Below are 27,956 nucleotides of genomic sequence, written 5' to 3' on the forward strand. Positions count from 1 at the left end.
TGGGGAAACTTAATTGTTTTCAGAGAAAGAAAATACTGCTGACTGCATGAGACAAATGAAAAATTAAAATTTTTAAAATAATAATAATAATAATCTGTGTGTTCATTTAAATCTGTACAGCAGGTTCATTTCTTTTATTCTCTTGCCTGTGATTGTTATTGTTGTGTCAGTTTCGTAATGACAAATCACTGAATACACTTGTTGAAATACCTTATACTTTTGTATGGAAGCCTGTTCTAGCCTTTTCCAAGAAAATTGTTCTTCAGCGATACATCCACGTTTCTAATGTTGTCTTCCAGTGATCATCTTGCTCTTTTCTCTCTTAGAGGGTCATGCCAATGTCTTGCCATCCTGAATTAGGTTTTCTGTGATTTCACTAAATCGCTTCAGGCAAATGCCGGTTCCTCTGACAAGGGGCACGGCCGATTTCCTTACTCATCTTTTCCTAATTGGAGCTTTGCCCCACCTCTAGTGAACTGATTGTTGATGGCATGTTAAAACACTAATCTCCTCCTCCTCCTCCTCCTCATCTCGAATGCTACAAAGAAGTTTCTTGTACCATCCACTATTCGGTCACCTGACAAAGTGTCACACCCATTTCCATATCATTCCCACATTATCGCCATAATTACATACTGAACTCCAGTGTATATCCCGATACATTTGTTAGTTTTCCTGTCTCCCTTTTAATAATTCCTGTCTACCTCCATAGCTCAATGATAAGCACTTCCAGCTGCTATATGAAGTACCTGTGGTCAATTCCCAGTACCACAGGGATTTTTCCTTATTTGTGGAACTAGAACATAATGCACTCAGCCTAATGATGTCAGTTGAGGAGCTACTTGAGTGAGAATCAGTGGTTCCAAGGTTAAAGGCGGGTGTCTATTAGCAAGTAACTTATACAAATACTTGCTGAGGTGTTTACATTATAACAAAAACGTGCACAAGTTTGCTTTCGCAAGTCACTTGGGCAAGTTTATTTCAGAAACTTCCTGCAAGTACTTGCAGAATTGTTTCCACATGAGTTTCATCATGAGATAGCCAAGTAGGAATTTACAGTGTCATGTTTAAAAACCAGTGCAGCCACCATAATTGTTGCATTATTATTATTATTATTATTATTATTATCATTATTATTATTGCTATTGCAGAAAAATCATCAAGAAAAACAAAAAGCAGAGAAAAGGGAAAAAAGTTTGGATACAGAGGTGTACATATTTAAATTATCAAGAAACACTATTGAATAAACAAGAATCAAAGAGCTTCACGTAGATTAAAAAATATTTGGGAATTTTGTATGCAAGTTTAAAAAATATCTCGTCTATTGTACAATAACATATTCGAAAACAGGACACAAGAATGCTACAACTTGTATCACCAAGGGATCACCTTTTAATTACTCTTCAAATTTTATAAACAAAATTTATTACTTTTATTACAAAAATAATAAATTCTAAAACAAGATTCAAAAATACTGCTGGTTATACAACCAAGAGATCGCTATTAATTGCTCATCGATTTTTACAGGCACTATTTATTACAAACATTTTTGTTTACTGTAGAATTTATAGATGACACTACTGTCATTCTACTTCCCCTTTTGGTGAAACAAATTAATCTATATATTCATTTCACATTTTCTTGGCTGACTATGTGGCCAGTTATTTATGTTTAGGGGTTGCCCTATTCTCCTTTTGGACACCATGATTTTTGTACCTGGATTCAACACACAAAACTTCTGCAAGTTTGAGAAAAACTTACAGCAGCCGGCATGTTCGACAAGTATCTGCTATAAAGTGTTTTCACTAACTTTTGGAAGCTCTGCAAGTTAACAAAAGTAGCTTCTGCAAGAGACTAGCATTTAAGTTAACTTGACAGTGAACACACAACTTAAGAACACTAACTACAGCCAGAGAGCAGTGTTGATGCTATGCACCTCCATCACGCATCTGAATGATGCCATTGGCAGAGGATGGTATGGCAGTCAGTCAGTCCCAATTGGCCTGTGTGGGTAGGAGCACAGACCTTTGCTTGTTTAATAATTTGTAACTAGTACCTCCCAATTGCTTGCTGTCCACCCTTCAGTTTTAGGGTTGTTTAGTCAATAAAAAAAATCCATGTTTTGCTGTTACAGGTTGAAGCTACTAATACAGACAAATAGTTAATTTTTGTTTCCTTGGTCACAAGATGCTTTGCTTTGAAAGTTATTGTTAGACAAAACACTCCAGACTGTCTTTGCTCTTCTGCTCAGATGTTTTCTGCTCATGCAGTCCTTGTCTTGAACTGCCCTCCACTTAAAAATGTACCAACTATTTTTCAACTTCATTTGTACAGTTCCTTTTTTGGTGTGTTCTTTGTACATTATTTTAGTCTCACTACACTGTTCTACAAAAAATACTTTTTTTCTATTTCTATTTCCTAGTTGTACTTTGAGTGTTGAATTCAAAACTTTTTTTAGTTTTTTCTGTCATGTATAGGTTCACAATTTCATTTCTCTTTTCTGTTTCTGATATAGTGCAGCAAACATGAGGAGAAATTCGATAAACGAATTCATGTTTGATGATATAAGCTCATCACATTAATGGAGGATGAGATCTAACATATAACACTGTAATCTTTGTGTATAAGCTTTGTAGCATTTATTTGACATGAGAAATTACAGAAAATTGACAAAAAAAAAATCCATTGTATTGTAATGCACATCAATTTTTTCTCTTGTATTGTGAATCTTTCTTCTCTCAAATGATATTCTAGCAATAATCTCCTATCATAGATGGTACCCCGCTTGCCTTCATAACACCTTTCTATAGTAGAAAAGTCTTCATAGAATCTTTTGCCGTTTTCATCTGCTACATCACTACAACTGAAACTCCCTAGAAAATTAAATAGTGTGCCGGACCAAGACTCGAACTCGGGACCTTTGCCTTTTGTGGGCAAGTGCTCTACCATCTGAGCTACCCAAGCACGACTCGTGCCCCAACCTCACACCTTTACTTCTGCCAATATCTCGTCTCCTACCTTCCAAACGTCACAGAAGCTCTCCTGCGAACCTCTCCTGGAAAAAAAGGATATTGCGGAAACATTGCTTAGCCACAGCCTGGGGGATGTTTCCAGAATGAGATATTCATTCTGCAGTGGTGTGTGTGCTTATATGAAACTTCCTGGCAGGTTAAAACAGTGTGCCAGACCGAGACTCGAACTCGCCTTTTCATATCAGCGCACACTCCGCAAGTTTGATGTGAAGCAGTGGAAATAATATATCTCCAGGAGCTACCAGACTTTAATGTTGTACATTCTTTTCGCCCACTTTCCATCTTCGCCTAGGCCATTTCTTGTTCACTTAGTGAGAATTTCTGCCTCGACTATCCCATGGGCAAAGAAAACAGGCATACTTTGTGTAGCATTGTTGCATTCCCAGTACCATAGCAATTACTTTGAAATCTGCATATATTTGCCATTTGTATTCATTGCATTGTAATGAATTTAGCATCATTTGTACGAATTCATAATTCTCTTTGGTCAAGCTGGCGTAAGCTACTTGTGTAGAAGGTATTTTATTTCCGTAATGGAGAAAAACACCCTCGAGACTTGTTTCAACACATCTGTGAAAAGTCTCCACTCTTGTGAAATATAGGTGAAATTCAGCACTTTTGTGAGGCAAGCAATGTCATTGCAAAATGTCAGTGCTCCGTTAGTTGCAAAATAGGAAATAAAGGCATGTTCTCTGTGCCTGAACACACTGATTTTAGTACTTTGGTGGAGTAGATTGTACTCTTTTAATCTTGAACCAAGCAGTTTACTTAGTCCTAGATCACGTACTAAATCATTTAAATCTGCTTATGTTAAAAAAAGTGGTGGTGACTCACTTGTGCAGTGATATAAAGGATCATCTGCGATTTCTTAAGTACTACTAACTTCACTGTCACTCCGAGTTTGACCTGAAGCTCTTGAAGGTACTGGAAGGCTGTCAGTGTACTACACTGGCATTCTTGCTGAAGGCAGATCTGGGTAAACAATGTGCCCCTTCAATTTTTAGTTTGTAAAACCCCGAATTTTTGTTGGACAGAAATAACAATCAGTAATTCTCTCCTTGGCTCTCTCCACACCATGGGCACAGCGAACAACGCCAAATTCTCTTTACCTTTCCACCACTGAATTAGTTTGCAATAACATGTAGTACAACAGAAATGTGGTGCCCATTCCTTATCTTGGTCTCCTACCTCTATTAAAGTAATGTTTATATGCTTTCTTTATGACTGTTGAAATTTTTTTCTATTTCTGACAAAGGTGACTTCCCTCAGATATAGCAGAAGTTATCTGGCTTATATCGACATCCACATTTCTGAAAATTTAAAAATAACTCTTCTGCAGTACACTGGTAATACATTAATACTAGAGAAATGCTGATATGTAAAAACAGTCAGTCAGTCTACCTTCAGCACCAGGCTACACCAATTTAAACACAGGAAGTTCAACTTCGCTCAGAAATATGACAGAGATGGTTACTTGGCACCCAAAACACTCACTCATTAAGATTGACACAAATCAGGGCTCACACCACTGTTGTAAACTCAATGCAACTGCCTCCGGGGAGGGGGAAAGTTCACTTCCGAGGCAGCAACTGTCTGTCATTGTTCAAGTTAATGAGCTATTGCAGGTGGTCTTAATTGCATAGGTGTGGCGGGGGATAACCCATTGACTTCTTATTCTTCCCACCTGCTGTTGAACAAGAAATTGTTACGTTCCATCACTACTGGATGCAAAAGTATACCTGACAACAATATTTTGTTTACATATTTGAATTTCTCATGGTAAACTGGTTTAGAAGCACACACTTTAATATCAAAAATAGAACCCTTGTGAAATAGTGTTATAAATGATTTTAAGTCCTACTTTCAAAATTACTATATTACATTTTCCTACTTGCTGTGGAAGTTTATCCACACTAGAGGTAAACAGTACATTACAAATTCCAGACATATTTTTGATAGAGGTAAGTGACTTTGATGACTGTGCACTAGGGAATGGCCCAATGATGATACTGAAACATGTTCATTTGGCAAAATAAAAGTGCAGCTATAGCAGTGCAACTAAAGCAGATTTTTAAAAAATCAATCAGTATGTCGTTATCAGTTAAATGGAGGTTTTCCAGATAACATTCCATTAACATGTATTCACATCTTTGTTTTTGCATGGGGCTACTGAGAATAATGTTAGTGTCATGGAATCTGCTTTTCCAACTTCCCTTTCATTTTGAATTTCTGATTATCCTGGTAAAGTTTAATGGAGTTGTAGCATTGGCATATAACAATTATAGAACAATATGTGTGTTATATCCTGCATCCAAATTACTCATTAATGTAGTTAGAGCATGAGAAAAGAAAAAGGAGATCAGTATTTGGAGAAGGCTAATTTGGATTTAGAGAATGCAGAGGAACAAGGGAAGCAATTTTGGCCATGTGCATGCTATTGGAGAGAAGGATGGGTATGAATAGAATAACATTCCTTACAATGGTAAGTCCCGCTTGGAATGTCAATGGTGTTATGAAAAGTATAGATTGCTACTCACTGTGAAGGTGACATGTTGAATTGCAAACAGACACAACAAAAAGACTGTTACACACTTAGCGCTTGGCCAAAGCCTTCTTTAGAAAAGAAAGGAAAACACACACATTCACACATAAGCCAGGTACACCTCATGCACACATTTGGCAATTTTGGCCAGACTACCTTACTTTTATTTACTTAGGAAATGCTTTTGACAATGTGAACTAGAAGCCACTCTTTACAGTTATGACAAAAATAGAACTTGACTGGATTGCTAGAAAAACAATCAACTGCATCAGAACCAAAGCACAAAAAGTAAACACCAGGAAGGTAGAGGAAGAGTTCAGGATTAGAAAAGGAATTAGACGAGTATGTCCACTATCCCCATATTTATTTATTATGTTTGTTGAAAAAGTTATTCATATCAGGAAGGAGAAGACAAAGGTGAATGGATACATTGGATCAGATTTGTTGAATACATCATGACAGCTGCAGACTCTGAAAGAAAATTTGAATAGAATGCTGCAAGTCCACTCAGGCACATTTAAACTGTGGAAATTAAAAGTGAACCAATTTAAAACAAAAGTAATGCTAGTGCAGAAAAAGTACAGGAGGAACTAGAACCGATGTAAATATTGATGACGTCAAAATTGATTAGGTGAAACAATTTTGTCATCTTCATAGTATGATCGCAGAGGACAATAGATGTTTAATGGCAGTGAAGAGAAGGATTGCATTGGCAAAACAGCCATTTATAACTAAGAAAAACATTTGAACCAGAAAAAATATGAATGTAAATGGCAGAAAATTCATTGCAAAATTATTTTAGGGAGTACTCAGCTTTTTGGAAATGAAAGTTGGACTCTGGATAAACTGGAAAGGAAGCTGCTGAAATGTGGATATGGCAGAAAAGGCTACAACAATTGGACAGAAAGGAAAACCAACCAGGAAGTCTTAAAGGAAGCAAATGAAGAGGGAAGACTACTAAAGAAAATGTAGAAATGAAAAAGAAAATTTATTGGATATGCCATCACACACAAAATCTTCATAATTAATATTCTTGAAGGGAAGGTGCTGGGACAAGCAAGAGAATGGCCTAGTATAAAGTACAATGAAATCCACTTTTCAAGGGACTTCAAAAAAATTATATAATATACAGGAAAGAGTAAAATTTGGGAAATAATTTTTAAGCTGTAAAAGTTACGTATAGGATACTCCCTGTTGAATCTTCACGCTTTATATATATATCTATATAATAGTCATCAAAATGCTTCTCAGGGACTTTTTATTATCGAATAAAAATTTACTATCCGATAAAAATGCTGATGTAACCTGAACCAATAACTGACTGCGAAGGAGAAACATTTGATTCAATTTCATACGTCATAATCAATATTTTTGCAAAGCCTGCAGCTGTTATTTATTATTTAAATAATGAATCGCTGCTCCAGTTACGTATTTTTACATGCTTAGCTCAATGCATTTCGAGAAATTTTTACTTTCGTTGAGCGCAAATATTTACGGAAGTAGTTTGGGTGGTGTTTGGATATGTGTTGTCTTGCATCTCTTGCACTGTATTCATCTGTCTGAGGTTATCATGTCACACACACACACACACACACACACACACACACACACAGTGGCAGGGGGCTGAGATGGGGGTAGAGAAGAGGACAGAAGGGTGAGACAAACTAAAGGTGAGGTGAGGGTGGAGATACCAAGTAGTGTATATGAGAGAGAGACGAATGTAACAGCAGAGCCCTTTTCTGTTCCCTCTAATGTCATAGAAGTACCATGTAGAAAACTACTCGAAAAATTTCATGAATCCATTACTGATACTCATTTACTACAATCACACAGCTTCAACTTTATAAAGTCATTTTATATAGTACAAATCTAAAAAAAAACTACCAGATTGTTTCAAAAATTGCGCGCGCACACACACACACACACACACACACACACACACAGTCACTGGCTGCTGAGGCTAGTCCTCCTTTCTCTTCGTTTCCTGTGTTTCTCCTGTCACCTTACCAACCACACTGACTCTCTACTGTGTCAACTGTCTCCACCGCGCACAACAGACAGCTACTAGACTGCGTCAATTGTTGGTGCAGCATCTCATGTCCCACATTACTCCCACTGATATCATTAATCCTATACCTTCAAATTGATCTCTCTTTCTGCATCACTTTTGCACATTTTCGAGTGTTATTTTCTGTACCGTCCTGTGCCACGTGAACTTGTAACTTATCCTACCAACCCCTCCCCACTTCCAATGCCTTCTCCTCTCTGTTCCAGTGCCAACTTCACCTAATGTAGTCGCATCTTCCGTCTCCCTACTTTACACTTATCCACCCACAGACCTGCAAGCCACTACAGTCTCTTTATTTTTTTTTCTTTAATCTCATTATGTCTTTGAGCCCATTTCAGTTGATTTTCACCTTTCACCGAGCCTGGCATCTGCTATATGGTGAATAGCAACAACCCTTTCCATAATTGAGTTCACTGATTTTCAAAGGCTGTTTGTGCAGATCTGACTGAAACTGAGTCTAAAACTTCATCAAAATCTGTGAAGTGTATGCTCCAAACCTCAAGAAGAGCCTGAAGAAGCAGAGAACACCACGAGGTTGGTTTTTCTACCGTATGTCGGTGGCGTGTCTTTTAAGATGGGCAGAATTTTCAAGACGTACCGGATTAAATGTGTTTTCCGGCCTCCAGCATGAGTGCAATCAATATTGGGCTCTGTTAAAGACAACCTCGGCGTGAGAAGACCAGGAATATATAAAATTCCGTGCCAATGCGGGAAGTCTTATATTGGCCAGATGCGTTGTACGATCAAAGACAGATGCGACGAACATAAACGTCACACGAGGTTGGGTCAGCCAGAGATATCTGCGGTTGCTGAACACTGCCTTGCCTTGACACGGGACACGGCATGAATTACGAAGAAACCAAGGTCCTTTCACATGCTTCCACATACTGGGACTCCATCATCAAAGAGGCTGTCGAAATGCGTATAAACAGTGACCTAATAAACAGAGACACGGGGTTTCACCTGAGCAAAGCCTGGGAGCCAGCCTTGGCGGCACTAAGGAATCATCAGCCGCAGAGTGGCAACCGCACCGAATTAACGCAGATGGGAAGCCTTAGCGCAGATGCTTAAATCACACGCCAACACCTCGCGCGTGTGAACGGAGTCCGTTGCTCCCGGCCGCATTTTCCCGCACCGCGGCGCGCTTTCGCAGACCGCGACCCATTCTTCAGCAGAGGGCTCCTGTATTCGACGCTGTCTACGATTGGTCTTCGATGACGTCATGCCCCGCTGGCGCCTGAGCTGTTGTAGAAAGCCAGCATATAAATTGGCGAGCTTCTCAGTGACGCGACAGTAGCTCCTGAAGATGGCAGGCAGTTGTCTTGCTGAAATATTGTGCGGTTTCTACAATATTATCCGGCGTAATTCCCGTGAACCTATCAAGCAGACTTATGCAAATTCTGTGAATCATGATGGTGGTTTTGTTTTGAATGTGTGGAATTCTTAATTCTTGACAGGACAAATGATTAACATTCAATGTATGATTTCTCAATTGATACATTTGGATACAGAGTAATTCTAATGTGTGTTTAATCCTTCAGAATTTGAAATGTTAAATGGTGACTCCAGTAGGGTTATGGTTGTCAAATGTTGTGAAGAACTGTAAACAAGTATTACAATGTTATCAGTTAGTGTAATAAGTATGTATCATTAGCAACATGAGTAGTATCGAAGGCTAATATGCTGATTTTTTTAATATTCAAGGCATTGTACTATTTAGTAATTTGTGAATGACGAACATGTAGCCATACACACCAATAGATCTCCCTCGGCATCTCTACTCCACAAGCTGCCTTATTATGTGTGGCAGAGGGTATTTCTGGTTCCACTACCATTTTTCTCCCATCCTTGTTCCATTTAGTGAGTCATGATGTGAAGAACGACTGATAATAAATCTCAGTATGAGCTCTGCTTCTGCAGTTTTCTCATCACTAATATTTCAGGAGACGTCTGTTAGAGGAAGTGATATGTTGCCCTACCCTTCTTGAAATGTACGCCCTTTAATTTCATTTCTAAACCTCTCTGTTATTACTTCTCTTGTACTGTCTGCTACTGGAGCTTGTTGAACATCTCTGTAATGATCTGATTCCTAAGTGATCTTGTGATGTAACGTGGCACACTTCATTGGCTCTTCTTCTAATCCAACCTGGTAAGGACCCTAGGTTGATGAGCAGTGCTCAGGAATTGTCCTTGCAAGTGTTTTATAAACCATTTCTTTCATAGATGAATTAAATTTCCTTAATGGAGAGTCCAGTTTGGAATATCGACAGTATTATGAAAACGATAGATTGCTGTTGCCCATACAGATGATGTACTGATAGGCACAACCAAAAGACTTTTACACATTCAGCTTCTGCTCACACACACACACACACACACACACACACACACACACACATACACATTCAAACAAGCAGACACACCTCATGCACACATAACCTCTATGTCCAGCTGCTGCAGACAGATGGCACATGTCAACAGTGAATGAAAGCAATAATTTGGAATGGGGAGGGGAAGGGGCTAGGGATAGAAAAGCTTGTGGTGGAGGAGACAATCCACTTGGTCCTGGTTTTGAAGCAGCCATTGAAATCAAACATGTTTTGTTCAGCTGCATGTCATGCCACTGGGTTGTCCACTTTGCTCTTAGCCATAGTAGGATGGTGCTCCCCCCCCCCCCCCCCCCCCCAGTCCCACACACACACACACACACACACACACACACACACACATTTTACCATTGTACAGGGTGTCCATAAAGTCTGAGAACACTTTCAATTATTTATTGCACAAGTACTAAACCTTGTACAGATGCCATACATACTGCATTTTGAACTGAAACTCTGAAAGTTAGCATTTTTTTTTTCTTTTTTTTTTAGAAACATTCGATATGCGAACCATAAGTGACCCGACAGACGTCAATTTGGTAATTGAATTCTTGCCATATTCATCTCGGCATGACATTGTCGACTATGGCAGTCGCTTCCTATATTCTCTCCTGGAGCTGTGCTACATCATGTGGTAGAGGAGGTACATACACCAGATCTTTAATGTGTCCCCAGAGAAAAAAAAGTCGCACGAAGTGAGATCTGGTGATCGGGGAGGTGTACACAGAAAGCTCGCTCTGCACCTGAACTCACCATGTTTGCGACTAGCACTGACTATCAGCAAATTACCAAACTACGCTGTGGCAGTATACGTGAAGGAAAATAAAAATAAAAGTTTCTCTTCAAAATGACGTGTATGGCATCTGTACAATGTTTGGTTCTTATGCAGTAAATAATTGAAAGTGTTCCCGGACTTTATGTACACCCTGTATGTTACCTGGTGCCAAGTGTGAAAGTAATTATATTTACAAAACTTTGAAAGAACTTGTAAGTGATGAGTAGCAGATGATTTTCTTCATAAGAGAACATTGAGAATTTTGTAACTGCAATCACTTCACCGTTTGATAGCATATAAAAGACAAATACATAACAGTTTTCATGTGTTTATGTTACAGTTAAGTCACCGCTGCAACATAGCAACTCACATACAATGCATCAAGTTTGACACTTAAAATGTAATATAACCCACTTTACAATGGGACTTGTTTACCAAAACACATTGTGCATGTGACAAATGAAATAAATCTGGTGAATAGAGCTGCAGTGTGTGACAAGTACTGGATAAAAAAAATATGATAAGCAACATAGAAAACACTGCCTGTTTATGCAATATACTGTGACTGTATGCCGTTGGTTTCTAAATTTTTCATTATGTCACATGGCAATGCACAGAAAATCAATTACTGCTATTTAATACATTTCTGGAGAGAAAAAAAAGGTACCCTTATAACAAAAAATGAATATTCTGTGTGTCCATGTGTGACTTCGGTAATTCCAATGTGACATTTAAGGTTTAGTAGGAACAGTGAACAGCAGACTTGAGACAGCACTTCTATTCATCACTAAATGAGTGCAGATAAGCTGATAGTCTTTTGTGTGTGCGCACAAAAAACACATATTCTCTAAATTAGTGCACTAAATCTGAGGTCTGCTTTGCCTTTAATGTTGAAAATTGACAAAAGTCTCAAATCTTAAATATAAATAACTTACCTGGTAAATATTTCTCACATAAAGTCCTCGTGCATGGTACATCTTCTTTCAAGAATTGGTATTTCGTGATTTTGCAGCATATCTAATGAAATATTGGCTTTTGCAAAAACTTGAACATTACTTTTCCTGAAACTGTCTTTATATTGTTTTTGTCATTAAGCACAATGTAAGCTTTCAACAATGGGTAACTTATTCTTCAAGCATAATTCATGGTGAAATAGTTCACAGGTGAACAGCTAGATGTGAATGTGCAATGGGCACAGTATTTTGACAATCAGCCACATTGCCATCGTTGGGTGTGCTGATGGTGAACTGACTGCTTAGGGACTGGTGCGGTGCTCTTCCACATCGTGTTGACACATTGCTCTAGCCACAGTTCGTGACCAGGGATGCATCCTGGTGGAATCTCTGCTGTTGCTCCACTTTCCACCAAAATCAGTTCATTGTGAGATTATACTTCCTCTTCTTAATCAGTGGGGTCTCAGCTCTTACTAAAGACTGGTCAGCAGTTCCCATACCCAATCTCAATAATCCTTTAATGACACAGTTCCATAAGTTAGAAGTCTGTGTAGTATGATCATAATACATTCCACACGATTCCGATAGGCAATGTTCTGCAACTGCTGACTTGTTATGGTGCTGCAATGTGGTGTTCTATTAGTGTTCTCATCAACCATGTTCAGCAGTATGCATCATCTTACGTATGTACACTGATCAGCCAGAACATTATGACCGCCGACCTACTGTCGATATAAACTCATCCAGGCGATAGCAGCATTACCTCGTGCAGAATGACTGCTAGTCACACACTTGCACGGTACAAATATTGTCAGTGATCGTACTGTCTATGTGTAGAATGGGAATGCATGCGATCTATCCAAATTATATCCAGGGCAGATTGTGATGGCCTGGAGGCTTGGTACAAGCATTTTGAAAACTGTATGACTTGTTGAATGTTCGAGGACTGCTGTGGCGAAACCAAGGTGAAAACACGTCCAGGTGTCATAGGGTTTGGCGGCCACCCTTCATTACAGATGTCAGACTTCGTAGGCTGGGCATACTGGTTGGTTAGTTTGGGGGTGGGACAGTAGTGCCACAGGGAAATGTGATAGGACCGCTCTTATTTTCTATATGCATAAATGATTTGGCAGACAAGGTGAGCATCAGTCTGCTGTTTGCTGATGACACTGTGGAGTATGGGAAGATGTCATTGTTGAGTAATTGTAGGAGGATATAAGATGATCTTGAGAAAATTTATAGTTGATGTGATGAATGGCAGCTAGTTCCAAATGTAGGAAAATGTAAGTTAATGTAGATAAGTAAGAGAAACGCTCCCGTATTGTTCAGATACAGCATTAGCACTGTGCTGCTAACATGGTCACTTCAATTAAATATTTATCTGTAATGTTGCAAGGTGATATGAGATGGAATGCGGACATAAGGACTGCAGTAGAAGGCAATGGTCGATTATGATTTATTAGAAGAATTTTAGGAAAGTGTGGTTCATCTGCAAAGAAGACTGCATATAGAACAGAAGTATGACCCATACTTGGGTACTACTCGAATCTTGGGGATACCCAGTAGGTCAGATTAAAGGAAGGCATCAAAGCAATTCAGACCAGGATGCTAGATTTGTTACTGGTTTTGTTTGGAGTGTAGCCATGTATGGAAGTGAAACATGGATGATAACTAGTTTGGACAAGAAGAGAATAGAAGCTTTCGAAATGTGGTGCTACAGAAGAATACTGAAGATAAGGTGGATAGGTCACGTAACTAATGAGGAGGTATTGAATAGGATTGGGGAGAAGAGAAGTTTGTGGCACAACTTGACTAGAAGAAGGGATCGGTTGGTAGGACATGTTTTGAGGCATCAAGGGATCACAAATTTAGCATTGGAGGGCAGCGTGGAGGGTAAAAATCGTAGAGGGAGACCGAGAGATGAGTACACTAAGCAGATTCAGAAGGATGTAGGTTGCAGTAGGTACTGGGAGATGAAGCAGCTTGCACAGGATAGAGTAGCATGGAGAGCTGCATCAAACCAGTCTCAGGACTGAAGACAACAACAACAACAACAACAACAACAAGGTTCGATCAGCATGTGAATATCACAGAGTGTCCCTGGTGGGAAGACTATGTTCTTTTCACAGAATACTATCAAGAAAATGTAGAGAATCAGCATTTGGAACTGACTGCAGATTGATTCTACTGCCGCTGACGTACATTTCGTATAAGGACCATAAAGATCAGGTAAGAGAAATTAGGGCTCGTTTAGAGGCTTATAGATAGTCCTTTTTCCCTCACCACATTTAATAGTGGAACAGTTAAGGAAATGACTAGTAGCTACTCACTGTATCGAGTAGGTATGTAGATGTACATCCATATTTGGTAACACTACAGGATGCAGATAGAGCCAACAAGATAGTAGAAGCAGAACTGAACTATATGCATGCATTCCAGGAAGACTCTTCTGGTTGGGTAGCTGACTGGAATAGGTGAACCGATAGAAATCGAATGATGTTGACATGCAGTGATCGCTTGCTAGTCGCTAACAATAACATTATGTTTAAGGCCTCGCTAAAAATAACATTATGTTTAAGGCCAGTAACATTATGTTTAAGGCCACTATCTCTGCGAAACCAAAGGCAAAAGGGTGAATTAATGATAGCTGAAATGTTGAGTGTAATTGAGTTTGAAATCAACTTATTTGATGATGTATTTGATACATTTAACTGTGTTTTCTTATGGCTGAACTATAGCAACTGCAAATTGATAGGCCGTAATGGTCAACATGTTACAATTTTTATCAGTTTTCAGTTACTCCCATCCTGTTCACTTAGATACATTTTTTTACAAAGTAGCATTTATTAGGTAGTTTGCATTTTGAGCTGGAATTTGCACAGATATTAGCATTTATCACAAATGTGAATTTTTCAGGTCCTTAGTTAAAGCATATTGATGTACCAGTTAAGACATTATTTGAGCATATGAATGTATGTTTAATTTTCTTTCTTTATCACAGACAATATTATTTAATTTGTGTAATATATCCTATGTCTACCATAACTCGTTCTGTTTTTTTGAAAGTAAAGCTAATGGTAACCCGAAGGTTGGTATGAATATTACAGTGCTTTGCTATCCATTATGATTCATTAGAGGTTGTCTCCCTATTACATTTTCTATGAACAGTACTTGGTGATATGAAAAGTACAGTTGAATTTTGGCAACAACAAACCAGACTTAGTATTGTTTTCAGGAATAAGAAGTACAGAGCTTTAAAAAAGGGAATGACTGAATGGGAAAAATAAATTTAACTGTAATATTCTTGAAATATGTGATGTGATTCAAGAGTATTTTAAACGAATGTGACTTAACACTCTGTGATGTTGCATTTTTCAGTATTTATTTAAACTATACTCGTAATAGAATTTGTTCTGAACTTGGAATTTGTATTTTCTACAGAGGGAGGTCTGGACATATTGGCAATGTGAGCGATCGCCAAGGACAGTCCCGACCAGTGATGGCCCAAAAAATATTACAACAGAGTCGAGAAGCTGAGTCTGCACTAGCTGATGCCTTGGTAAGTGTCCCATTGCTATTTTGAGTGTATTGTGTCGCTATTTTTTTTCTTTTTTTGTATGGACACCTGTGTAGCATAAATATATGTGGTAAGTCTGACAGTAGTTCATAGACATGTAACTCTTTCTTTAGATTACATCAACACACCTAACTACGAGGAAACTGAACATACAGTTTTCAGCATTATGAAAACTGGCATGAAATACACAGAAATAAAAGCAATTCATTCTCTTCAGTTTCACTCTTACTGTTCATATTCTTGTAAGTCACAAATTTACAAAAAAATCATTTTTGAAATTGACATTTTGCTGTTAAGGCAACTTAGTATTATTGTTTTACCAAATTTCTAGAATAACTAATGAAAATGTAGAGGTAACAACTCACCAAATAGTAGAAGCGTTAATTGTCTTTCATGCATTCTAAGAGCGTTACAGTAGAACCCTCATATATCTTAACTCATCACACACTATGACAGTTATGTCATGCTGCATATCTTCAGAGAACATTACTAAACTGCAGAAAAGAGAGAATTTTGTCTCTGTGTGTGTGTGTGTGTGTGTGTGTGTGTGTGTGTGTGTGTGTGTGTGTGTACCTCTAAAATAAATGTGGCTGGAAAACACACTGAGAATCTAATGTTGATGAGACTAAAATTATATAAATATTATATAAATATTATATAAATAATTTGACAGGGTCCAGAAGAATAGAGGCCAGAGTGATGTAGTGAGAATGTCATGTTGATGAGACTAAACTAAATGATTTGACAGGGTCCAGGAGAATGGAGGCCAGAGAGATGTGGTGAGAGCTGTGCAGTTGAAATGGGAAATAACAAATATAATGTTGTTCAGATAGTTAAGGGGAAAGGAAAACCTAATTTTTAAGGGGGACTGGAATTTGACAGTAGTAAAGAGAAGAGAAGGGAAAAAAAATAGATGAATATGTACTGGGAAAAGGAATGAAAGAGTAAGGCACCTGGTAAAATTTTGGACACAGCATAATTTAATAATTCTTAACACTTGGTTTAAGAATCGTAAGGTTCAAACGTAGGATGTGTTCCAAAATCCTACTGCAAATCAACATTAGTGATATGGGTCTGTAATTCACTGGATTACTCTAGTATTGGTGTGACCTTTGCAACTTTCCAGTCTGTAGGTTAGGACATTTTGGCAAGTGAGTGGTTGTATATGATTGTTAAGCATGGGGCTATTATATCACCATACTCTAATTGGTATACAATCTGGACTGGAGGACTTTATTAAGTGATTTAGCAAAAAATTGCTACACTGATGATATCGACATCTAAGTTACTCATGTTGGCAGGAGCTCTTGATTCGAATTCTGGAAAACTTATGTTATCTTCTTTGGTAAAGGAATTTCAGAAAACTGTATTTTAACTCCATCTTACTGACACTGTCATTGACAACATGACCTTCACTATCATGCATTGAAGGTATTGATAGTGTCTTGCCACTGGTGTACCTCCAGTATGACCAGAGTCTCTCTGGATTTTCTACCACATGTCAAAACAGAGTTTTGTTGTGAAAACTATTAAAATCACCTTGCATTGAAGCTCACCCTAAATTTCAAGCTTCTGTAAAACATCACCAACCTTGGAAATTTTGCATTCTTTTAAATTTGGGATGCTTCTCTGTTGCTTGTGCAGCAGTGTTCTGAACTGTTTTGTGTATTATTGCTACAACGACCTTGAATTCACTGTACCCTGAATTCATCACAATGCTAACAATTTGATCAGGGTTATTTGTTGCTAAGATGTCGAGTGTGTTTTCACCTCCATTCACACTTTTAGTGGGCTCCTGAACTAATTGTTCAAAATAATTTTTGAACAAACAATTTAGTACAGTTTTGGACGATGTTTTATATCTGCCACTGACTTCAAATATGTTATTTTGCCAACATATTGAGGCTAGACAGAAGTCACCAATAAGTATAATTGTATGCGTGGGGTACCTGTCCGAAAGAAGACTCCTTTGAACTGTTCTGCAGCTGTATTATCTGACTTTGGAGGTCAGTAAAGGAACCAATTATTAATTTATTCTAGTTGTTGAGTATAACCTCTTACATATACTAACTCACAGGAACTATCTACTTCGTTGTGTGTGTTGTCTTCAGTCCTGAGACTGGTTTGATGCAGCTGTCCATGCTACTTTATCCTGTGCAAGCTTCTTCATCTCCCAGTACCTACTGCAGCCTACATCCTTCTGAATCTGCTTAGTGTATTCATCTCTTGGTCTCCCTCTACGATTTTTACCCTCCACGCTGCCCTCCATTACTAAATTGGCGATCCCTTGATGCCTCAGAACATGTCATACCAACCGATCCCTTCTTCTGGTCAAGTTATGCCACAAACTCCTCTTCTCCCCAATTCTATTCAGTACCTCGTCATTAGTTATGTGATCTAACCATCTAATCTTCAGCATTCTTCTGTAGCACAAGATTTCGAAACTTTCTATTCTCTTCTTGTCCAAACTTCGTTAGACTACTTCTAACAGTAACGACATGCCACCAGCAACTGTATTTAAATGTATCCTCTCTGAACGACGTCAGGTCCTTTGTAATGATTTTGGCTGAATTTTTTTGTTGTTTACTTAGAACGAATTGTGCTTCAGTGCTTTCTAGCCCTTGGTTCTTTTGTTGTTTCCCAACACGACTACGACAATTTACTAATATAATACCTATGGTTCCTATGTCAACCCTCGTTCTGTGCCTGGCCATCACTCTTCAAAATTGAAACTTATTTTGTCTTTCCCTGAGGCCCTCTAACCTAAAAAATCACTCAGTCCAATCCACATGCATGCACCCCCCGCCCTCCTCCCAACACTTTGTGTTCAGTGGACCTCTGACCTGCCCACCACCCTGTGGCGCAACTCGAGGATCCTCCAGTCTACATGGTTACAGAACTGTCAGAGCCTCTGATTCACACCCTTCACTCGGCTCTGTATCAAAGGTCTATAATTGAAGGTCCACAGTCAACCCTGTAGATGATGATACAAATGGTGATCTCTGCCATCATCTTGCAAGCAAGACCGGCAGTCTGTACCAATTCTTCTAGCCACCTGAAACCAGAGGGAATCTCTTCTGATCCAAAGCAACATATATTGTTGGTACGTACATGAGCCACCACCTATATCCTGTACTTTTTGTGGCATTCAGAAGCACCCGTGCCACCTCTTGGGTGACCCCGCCAGGTATGCACACAGAGTGCACACTGTATTTCTTCCCATCCTTGGTAGCCATGTCCCTAATGGGTGCCATTACATGCCTAACATTAGGGCTTCCAACGGCTGTTGATCCTACCTTCTGCAACCTTGCAGGTTGAGAGGCTTCCTCTAGAACAGGGCAAGCAACTACGTGTGGCTCAGGATGTGTATCAGCCATAGGTAGTGCCGTGATCCTGTTTGCCAGACAAAGCAGAGAGGTATTTTGATCAGTCTCCCCTCCCATCTCAGAAAGTCTTTCATTGCATGTCACACCTTGGGATGACCTCCCATTCAGCCACTGGTGAGGGGTCAACCTCAGTGTAGGCAATAACAGGGACATCAACAGTAGTGGACCAGTCGAGGGACACATGTAATGTGCTGGCCAGACTATAGATCCCCACTTTCAGCCCTCCGCAGTGACGCCCATTGGCAGCAGCCTCAAGCTGAGTGACTGAAGACAGCACCGCATTGAGCTTTGAGTGAAGGTTCACCAATTCAACTTGCATTCGAATACAACAGTCCCAGTTCGTATCCACACTGGACTACATTACATAGTCCCTATTCACACTACACTACTCAGGTATTAAAATGCTGTACTGTGTTTAGTAAGTACGCAAATATGCAATAAATTTAAAAATTAATCTAGTAACCACCCAGATAACTGAAAATAAATCACTCCTGTTTTAAGCTCATAAAAATAATTCATAAATGAAGGATGTACTCGTCTGACCTGCTGCAAGAACACAAAGACTGCCTCATGACATCCTAACCAATACTTCAAAGAAATTCTCAATACAGTCAAAGTCAATAAGTACTGTGTGTACCAAACTACTTTGGTCCTTCGCTTTCAGTATGTTGTGCAAAATGTGTTAGTTAGTTTTACATGACCAATGTTTTCAAAATGTACGCTGGTTGGCAGATGAGGTCATTCTCTTTGAAGTACCTCATTATGTTTAAGCTCAGACTGTCCTACAGCAGATAGATCTCAATGAAACTGAACTTTAGTTTTGTGCATCACTTCTGCCGCTCATCTTTTCGATGTGCATGACGTGTGTTTTCTTCCAGCCACTGGGCACAGTCGTCATCCCCCCCACCTGCAGATTCGTGATACATTATGCTTAAAAGAGGGGCTGACTCAGCCACAGAATTCTTCATAGAATTTTATAAGGAGTCTATTGGGTGCTGGAACTTCATTCAGTAGTTAAGAAACATTTGGAAACAAGTTCCACATTTCTGCTTTTGGTTTATTACCCTCTATTTCAATTCCTGCATCATCCACGAGTTCCTGGACACTAACTATGGTGCTGCTTATAACCTTTACACATGACCAGAATTGCATTGGATTTTTCAAGATTCTGTAGCGATTGTCATGGATGTTTTCCCTCATAGCCCCGTTGACAAGGAAATGTGCTTTATTCAACATCCGTCTGTCTGTAGCCTAACATTCTGTTTTACATCTGCTGTTCAACAAATATAGATCTACATCTATGAACATAATCTGCATGATACTGTATGATGTACCTTCCTTTCCACTCGCAAATAGAGCGAGGGAAAAACGACTATCTATGTGCCAAGTAGCATATGTTTCTTTAGGTGTACATAAATTGTATACCATGAAGGATCTCCTCCACCACATGCTGTTGTACTATTTGTTGCCATGAGATGTAATATACTTCCCTCATTGAGCGGGCTTCTGTAGTACTTGGTCCAAATAATTTTCGGAGAAAGCAATTAGTATTGTTTCAAAGTTTTTCTGTCATGTCAACCCCTTACAAAATTGTAATTTTCCCAACTGATTAAAGTCTCCTGCTATGATTACAGTATGATTGGGAAATGTATGTAATACTGAGGTGAGGGGATGGTTTTGGTGGGCAACAGAGCAACTCCTAAGCTTACACTCACCCATCAATCTGACTCTTGCCCACACCATCTTGAATGCAGCATCAGTTTTTATCTCAGTCAAATTTCTTGCCTACTGTGATGAATACACCACCTCAATTTACCACTAACCTATCCTTTCGATATACACTTTGATTTACCCTGAAACTCATACTGCTGTGCATTAACACCTGATCACTCAAGATTGTAATTGTCTTTTTCTGAGGGGGACATTTCTTCAGATCTTAGACTAAAACTTCAAGGCCTCCTATAGCTATCATTATCTTAAACTGGATCAGTAATCAAATTGAAATAATAATAGTAGTAGTAGTAGTAGTAGTAGTAGTAGTAAACAATAGCTTGTGTGCATCCTGCACCCAATCAGCAACTTGTATAGCAACCTCTGATGTGTAGCACACCCCTTATCAATTTAGGAAAACCCTACAGTTCTCAATATGCTTACCCAAGTATTGGAAGTCTCAGCCTAACTTGTTGCATAACCATTGAAATCTCTGGTTCAAACCTAGCACTCAGCTAAGAATCAGATGGCAGCAATCAGTTCTGAGGGCAGCGCTGCATATTGTGACAGTCATTGCAGTTCCATGAACAGGATGTATCTTCTCACTTCTATCTGCTGGTCGCTAGAATGATCAAAGTACAACCTTGGAATTGACAAGTAATGATAGATTCAGTATCCCTGGGAAAGGATAGTGCATAAGGCACTTTGGTGAATCTTGTATGTTTCTCTCCCTGTCAGAAGCCAACCCAGAAAACCCCTTAAAGCAGCTTCCGGTCAACTGACAGCAGTTAGAACAATTTCCATATGTTTAAAAATATTGACTGGCTGAATCTGGGCCTGTTAATAGCATTTACTATGGGGCTGCAGTGTCTCTCTTGCAATATTTTTTTTCAGTTTAGCAAATAAATTACTTAAAATTAGGGGTGCAGCTTCACTTTTAACTTTTGGATCTGTTGCACTTCAAAAATTAGAACTTCTGTTTTAGAACTGAAGTGTATTCAGCCAGTATTTGATTTGTTTTATGATGATAAAGAAATTGTAATCAAATTTTCTGATTCTTTCAAGCTTTTGGAACTTTCTGTCTCAAACTTCTGTTTTGTCAAAATTATGCTCACTAATCAACCCATATAACAAGGTTTGAAAAAAAGCAGACCTTTATGACTGCTACAGGCAGTATGTACTGTTATTGAGAGGAAAACTGAATGGAATGCAATTTGATATTTATAGTAGCAGAATAAAGTATAAACATATTCAAATTACGTAAGTACCTACACTCCAAGTAAGAAACTAAATGCTTCTGATAAAATCTGTAGAATGCACAACTGTAGCTTGCAGCTATTGATATACTATGAAATATGTTGTACACCTCACTCAAACTTCCAAAATTCCTCAAAACAGGTTCTTTAATGAAAATAGATGTAAACTGAAATTATGATTGTTCAAATTGGGATGCTACTACCAAAGTTTATAGAATGCTTAAAGTGTAGTTTACAACCGATGAATTACATATTCGATATAAACAGTTATAGTTAGTGTGGTCAAGGCATTAACACCATGTTCAGTTTGTACATAAAATATTAGGCTCTTGATATTCGAAGCAAACTTATCTGTCATGCATGATCTCATCACAAAGAAAAACTGGAAGTGGGTTTAAATATATTGAAGAAGATAAAGTGGTGACTGTAAATTTATTTACTGCAACAACCTAATGAGGTTTTGGAAAGAATCCACATAATGAGGAAAGAGAGAGACCTACATCAGACAACGTGTGTGTCTGTCATCAGGGCAACCAAACCTAAATATTTTGTGACACTCCTAAAATGAGCTGTTGTCATCTTACAGCCCTTGTCTAGTCTTGTGCAATTCCTTTTTCTTTACAAAAGTAAACAAAATGTTCAGCCGACATGGTTTTGACCCTCTCAAAAGTGATGGTGTTTGCTTGGATAAAAATGTCTAGGTTAATATCTTAGGAATGTATATTGTGATTTTGAGAGGACCCGTAAACATATGTGAAGGAGAGGACTTTATGGTTTGCTGTTAAGGTTTTGGAGAACCAGTAATTTGCGTTACTTTCTCAGAACATTCATTGTAATTGTTGTACATTTAAGTGTTAAAATACTTTATACGGCTATTCTTACATCAGCAACTTTCTTACTTCCAAACAGACATTCGACTCAGTTGATGGAAATGAAGTTGGCAGCCGAGTACCACTCAGCCGCAAGGCATACAGATCGTTTGATGATCATTCAGATGACAGTGAGACATCCAGTGTGTGTTCAGAGCGATCTCTTGATTGTTACAGGAGGTCTGGTGAGGTAAGTTTTATATTTTTCTGCTCGTCTTTCGTAGCATTTGAAGGAAAATGTCTGTTTCAGTTGTCAGCTTTAAAGAATTATTAAGAGTAACTTTTTAGTAGTACCAGTATTTGCAAAATATATTCAAAATATTCTGTACTTAATTATTGTATGAGAGTTCAGTGAGAGTGGGAAAAGGGTGAACAGGATGACTAACACAGAAAAATGATCTAAAACTAGGAAGTGGAGTATCTCCATTGCTTTTCATTGTGATGATGGATAATATATGTAATGTCACAAGTGACAATAGGGATAGGAGAGAGAATAATAACAAAATTGTTTGCTGAAAATTTAATGGTTCTGGGGACCAATTAGAAGGAATTGCAGAAGCAAGTAAACCACCCATCTGCAGGAGACTGTACTTTAACTATGTAAAACGTAGAAACTTGGGCTTATAGCACTATCTATTATGATTTTTATAGTACCACTACCCTAGAGTCAGTTGCTTCACTCTGAAAGTGGCCATTTGTCTATGGCAACCATTCTAAGTTTACTGGGGTTGCCTACACCCAAGGGTGTCAAGTTAGATCGAGTCTGTGAATTTTAAATGCATTTTATTTCAAGTATGTACACTTTGTTTTATCATGTCTTCCCTCCTTTTTTTCTTTACAATAGATGTTCTGTTCTAATAATGAGATGGTGTGTAATTTGCAAACTCGACGTATATGTAATAGGTTACTTGAAGTGTACAAAAATCATTAATCTGTGACGACTCTAAGCACTATGGGACTTACATTAATCTATGATGAGTGTGCATGTTAAAGCTATGCAAATTTCACTGAAATTCTTTCATTTCATTATAATGAACAGGTTTCTTCTATTTTCTAATCAAAATCACTTTAATATTGTTTGTAAACAATAAAAACTTTGCTTATGGTAACAGATTTTTCACTTTTTCACGATAGGCCTACCTTTCATTTTTCAGAATAAATATGCTTCTTTAGGTTGTTGATAGTGACTGGGCCAAACATCTCATGAAATAAGCATCAAACGAAAAAAACTACAAAGAACGAAACTCGTCTAGCTTGAAGGGGGAAACCATTTGGCACTATGGTTGGCCCACTAGATGGTGTTTCCATAGGTAAAACAGATATCAACTGCGTTTTTTTAAATAGGAGCCACCATTTTTATTACATATTCGTGTAATATGTAAAGAAATATGAATGTTTTAGTTAACCACTTTTTTCGCTTTGTGATAGATGACGCTGTAATAGTCAAAAACGTAAAAGTACGTGGTACCACGTAACATTCCGCCAATGTGGACGGTATTTGCTTCATGATACATTACCCGTGTTAAAATGGACTGTTTACCAATTGCAGAAAACGTCGATATTGTGTTGATGTATGGTTATTGTGATCAAAATGCCCAACGGGCGTGTGCTATGTATGCTGCTTAGTATCCTGGACGACATCATCGAAGTGTCCTGACCGTTCGCCGGATAGTTACATTATTTAAGGAAATAGGAAGTGTTTTGCCACATGTGAAACATCAACTATGACCTGCAACAAATGATGATGCCCAAATAGGTGTTTTAGCTGCTGTCACGGCTAATCCATACATCAGTAGCAGACAAATTGTGCGAGAATCGGGAATCTCAAAAACATCGGTGTTGAGAATGCTACATCAACATTGATTGCACCCATACCATATTTCTATACACCAGGAATTGCATGGCGATGACTTTGAACGTCGTTTACAGTTCTTCCACTGGCCACAAGAGAAGTTACAGGATGATGACAGATTTTTTGCACGTGTTCTGTTTAGCGACAAAGCGTCATTCACCAACAGCGGTAATGTAAACCCCGGCATAATATGCACTACTGAGCAACGGAAAATCCACGATGGATAAGACAAGTGGAACATAGCGATCTTGGCGGGTTAGAGTATGGTGCGGCAGTATTGGAGGGAGGAAAATTGGCCCCCATTTTATCGATGGAAATCTAAATAATGCAATGTATGCTGATTTCCTACGTAATGTTCTACCGATGTTTCTACAAGATGTTTCACTGCATGACAGATTGGCGATGTACTTCCAACATGATGGATGTCCAGCACATAGCTCATGTGCGGTTGAAGTGGTACTAAATAACATATTTAATGACAAGTGGATTGGTCGTCGAAGCACCACGCCATGGCCCGCACGTTCACCAGATCTGACATCCCCAGATTTCTTTCTGTGGGGAAAGTTGAAGGATGTTTGCTATCGTGATCCACCGACAACACCTGACAACATGCGGCAGCGTATTGTCGATGTATGTGCGAGCATTACGGAAGGCGTACTAGAGGAATGTCGTTACACATATTGCCAAATGCTTTGAGGTTGACGGACATAATTTTGAGCATTTATTGCATTAATGTGGTATGTACAGATAATCACGCTGTAATAGCATGCGTTCTCAGAAATGATAAGTTCACAAAGGTACATGTATCACATTGGAACAACCGAAATAAAATGTCAAATGTACCTATGTTCTGTATTTTAATTTAAAAAAACCAACCTGTTACCAAGTGTTCACCTAAAATTGTGAGCCACATGTTTGTGACTATTACAGCACCATCTATCACAAAGCGAAAAAAGTGGTCCAACTAAAACATTCATATTTCCTTACGTACTACACAAATATGTAGTAAAAAATGAGGTTTCCTATTTTTAAAAAAACGCAGTTGATATCGGTTTGACCTATGGCAGCGCCATCTGGCGGGCTAACCATCTGGTTCTTCCCTTCAAGCTAGACAAGTATCGTTCTTTGTAATTTTTTCGTTTGACACTTATTTCGTGAGATATTTAGCCCGGTCACGATCAATGGACCAACCTGTATATTGGGATATATGGTTTCCATATACAGAGTGTATCACAATCAGAGGCATGAACGCATACAGTTGAAAGTACAACGATAATAGAAGTAAAAAAGTCTCAGTAGACATGGGCGCTAAAAGCATACCTTAACAGCTATGCAGTTTGATATCCATTTGACCTATGGTAGCGCCATCTAGCGGGCCAACCATAGCGCCATCTGGTTTCCCCATTCAGTTTTGTTCTTTGTAGTTTTTCCATTTGACGCTTATTTCGTGGTACATTTGGCCCCGGCCATGATTAATGGACCACCCTGTATCTCTAACTTCAGAAAACTCAGTTAAATTTTTGGCCATTTACGTGATATTTTTTAAAGAACCTTTAATGTTTTCAATTTTTTGAATTTTTTTCTTATTTTTTATTATATAACCCATATAACATCAAAAAGTGAGTTTTCGAGCAGCTATAAAAGTTTTCAAGTGAAGTTGTTAAGTAGATTATTTGTTATAACAGTTTTTGTCACTGGAGTGCGATCCCCCCACCCACTACCTCCATGCCCCAATGTGTCAAGCATGTTGCTCCATAAAAGTGTGTCAAGTAAGGGTTACAATAATTAGATTGATTTTTTTAGTTGTTTTCTGTTGTTTTTATGATACAATGTATATATATGAGTAGAAAACTGTAGACAGTAGGGTTTAATTGTGCTCTCTACAGAAATCTAATTTGTTTTTGTTTTTGGAGTATTTGGGTCGAAGCGAGCTTCGAGGTGTGATGTAGATCCAGTTTTTACCACCATAAACAGTTTGTTAACATTGTAGTTTCATCATCATTTTGACACTACTTTTTTATTATTTTTTGTTTATAGTATCACCTTTTGGTACTCAGTGTCACGAGACACTTAACAGGGTTGTATCTTTCATCATAACACACTACCACTACACCACCAGCAGTGTCACTGCCATTAATCATTACTGTTTTGAAGGTATTTGTAATGATCAGATTTATAACATTGAACACAATTGAATTAATTTAATTTTGTTGATCATCGCACTTTTGAGTAGTACTTGTGGAACTGTTGTCCCAAACATCAGATGTGCTGTCATGTGAGTAGTTGACATTCCATTTGATGGGTGTTTATTCCTGTAAAATCTCTCTTCTTCCACATCAGTCTCCTCCTCTTCTCACTGTGTAACTGCTCTTCTATGTAATAAAGCCTTTTTATATTCTCCTGCCATATATTTGCTCATTCTTTGCACGTAATCATGTCCCCACAAATGTATTTTGTAAGTGATTTCCCAAATATTATGTTTGAAAATTTTGTATATGGTGACTCTTTTCTTGTGAACAAGTGTTTTCTGTTGCCCTACAAGTTCTTTCTCATTTACATAGATTTTGCTTATTTCTCATTTTGATTTCATATTAAGCATCTAGTACTGTTGTTTAGCAGTCACATCCTTTGATTCCATATATTCCCTTATTTCATTGATTAGTGCCTATATTTCATCAGTAATTCGTGTCTTAGCCACCTCTGCCTTTGATGTTTCTATGCTTGCCTTACCAGTCTTTATAATTCAACTATCTGAGTACTTGGCATTGCCTGCATACCCCATCTCTCTATCCATCTCCTCCTACCCCTGTCTCTAACCATCTACTACCCCCCTCTTCTCTCCGTCTCCTCCCCCCTCTTCTCTCCGTCTCCTCCCCCCCTCCTCCCCCCCTCTTCTCTCCGTCTCCTCCCCCCTCTTCTCTCCGTCTCCTCCCCCCTCTTCTCTCCGTCTCCTCCCCCCTCTTCTCTGCGCCTCCTCCCCCCTCTTCTCTGCGCCTCCTCCCCCCTCTTCTCTGCGCCTCCTCCCCCCTCTTCTCTGCGCCTCCTCCCCCCTCTTCTCTGCGCCTCCTCCCCCCTCTTCTCTGCGCCTCCTCCCCCCTCTTCTCTGCGCCTCCTCCCCCCTCTTCTCTGCACCTCCTCCCCCCTCTTCTCTGCGCCTCCTCCCCCCTCTGTCTGTGCGCTCCTCCCCCCCTCTGTCTGTGCGCTCCTCCCCCTTCTGTCTGTGCGCTCCTCCCCCCCCTCTGTCTGTGCGCTCCTCCCCCCTCTGTCTGTGCGCTCCTCCCCCCCTCTTTCGGTCTGCTTCCCCCCACCCTCTTGTGGGTCTGCTTCCCCCCACCCTCTTGTGGGTCTGCTTCCCCCCACCCTCTTGTCGGTCTGCTTCCCCCTCATTTCATTCCATTTCCTCTTCTCCCTGTGTTTGTCTGCCTGTGTCCCACCCCCCCACCCCCCTCCCCCGAATCTCTTACTCAATATCTGTCCACCACCTCCGCTTTCCTTGCCCTGTTCATCTCCTCGTCTGCCCTCTTTCTGTTCATTTAACACGCGATCTAGTGT

General features: G+C 39.1%; 1 protein-coding gene across 15 annotated transcripts in view; it reads left to right on the top strand.

The window, feature by feature from the left end:
* The window catches only part of LOC126297568 (CLIP-associating protein 1-A), a 322,153-nt gene that overhangs the window by 244,243 nt on the left and 49,954 nt on the right, over nucleotides 1-27,956 (top strand). For all 15 annotated transcript variants that reach the window (XM_049988512.1, XM_049988519.1, XM_049988524.1 and 12 more), the window contains 2 exons: nucleotides 15,196-15,313; nucleotides 22,593-22,742. In XM_049988512.1, the coding sequence (XP_049844469.1) occupies nucleotides 15,196-15,313; nucleotides 22,593-22,742 (268 nt within the window). The remainder of the gene's footprint in view (nucleotides 1-15,195; nucleotides 15,314-22,592; nucleotides 22,743-27,956) is intronic.

This window comes from Schistocerca gregaria, chromosome X (assembly GCF_023897955.1).
Source record: "Schistocerca gregaria isolate iqSchGreg1 chromosome X, iqSchGreg1.2, whole genome shotgun sequence".
Classification (NCBI taxonomy): domain Eukaryota; kingdom Metazoa; phylum Arthropoda; class Insecta; order Orthoptera; family Acrididae; genus Schistocerca; species Schistocerca gregaria.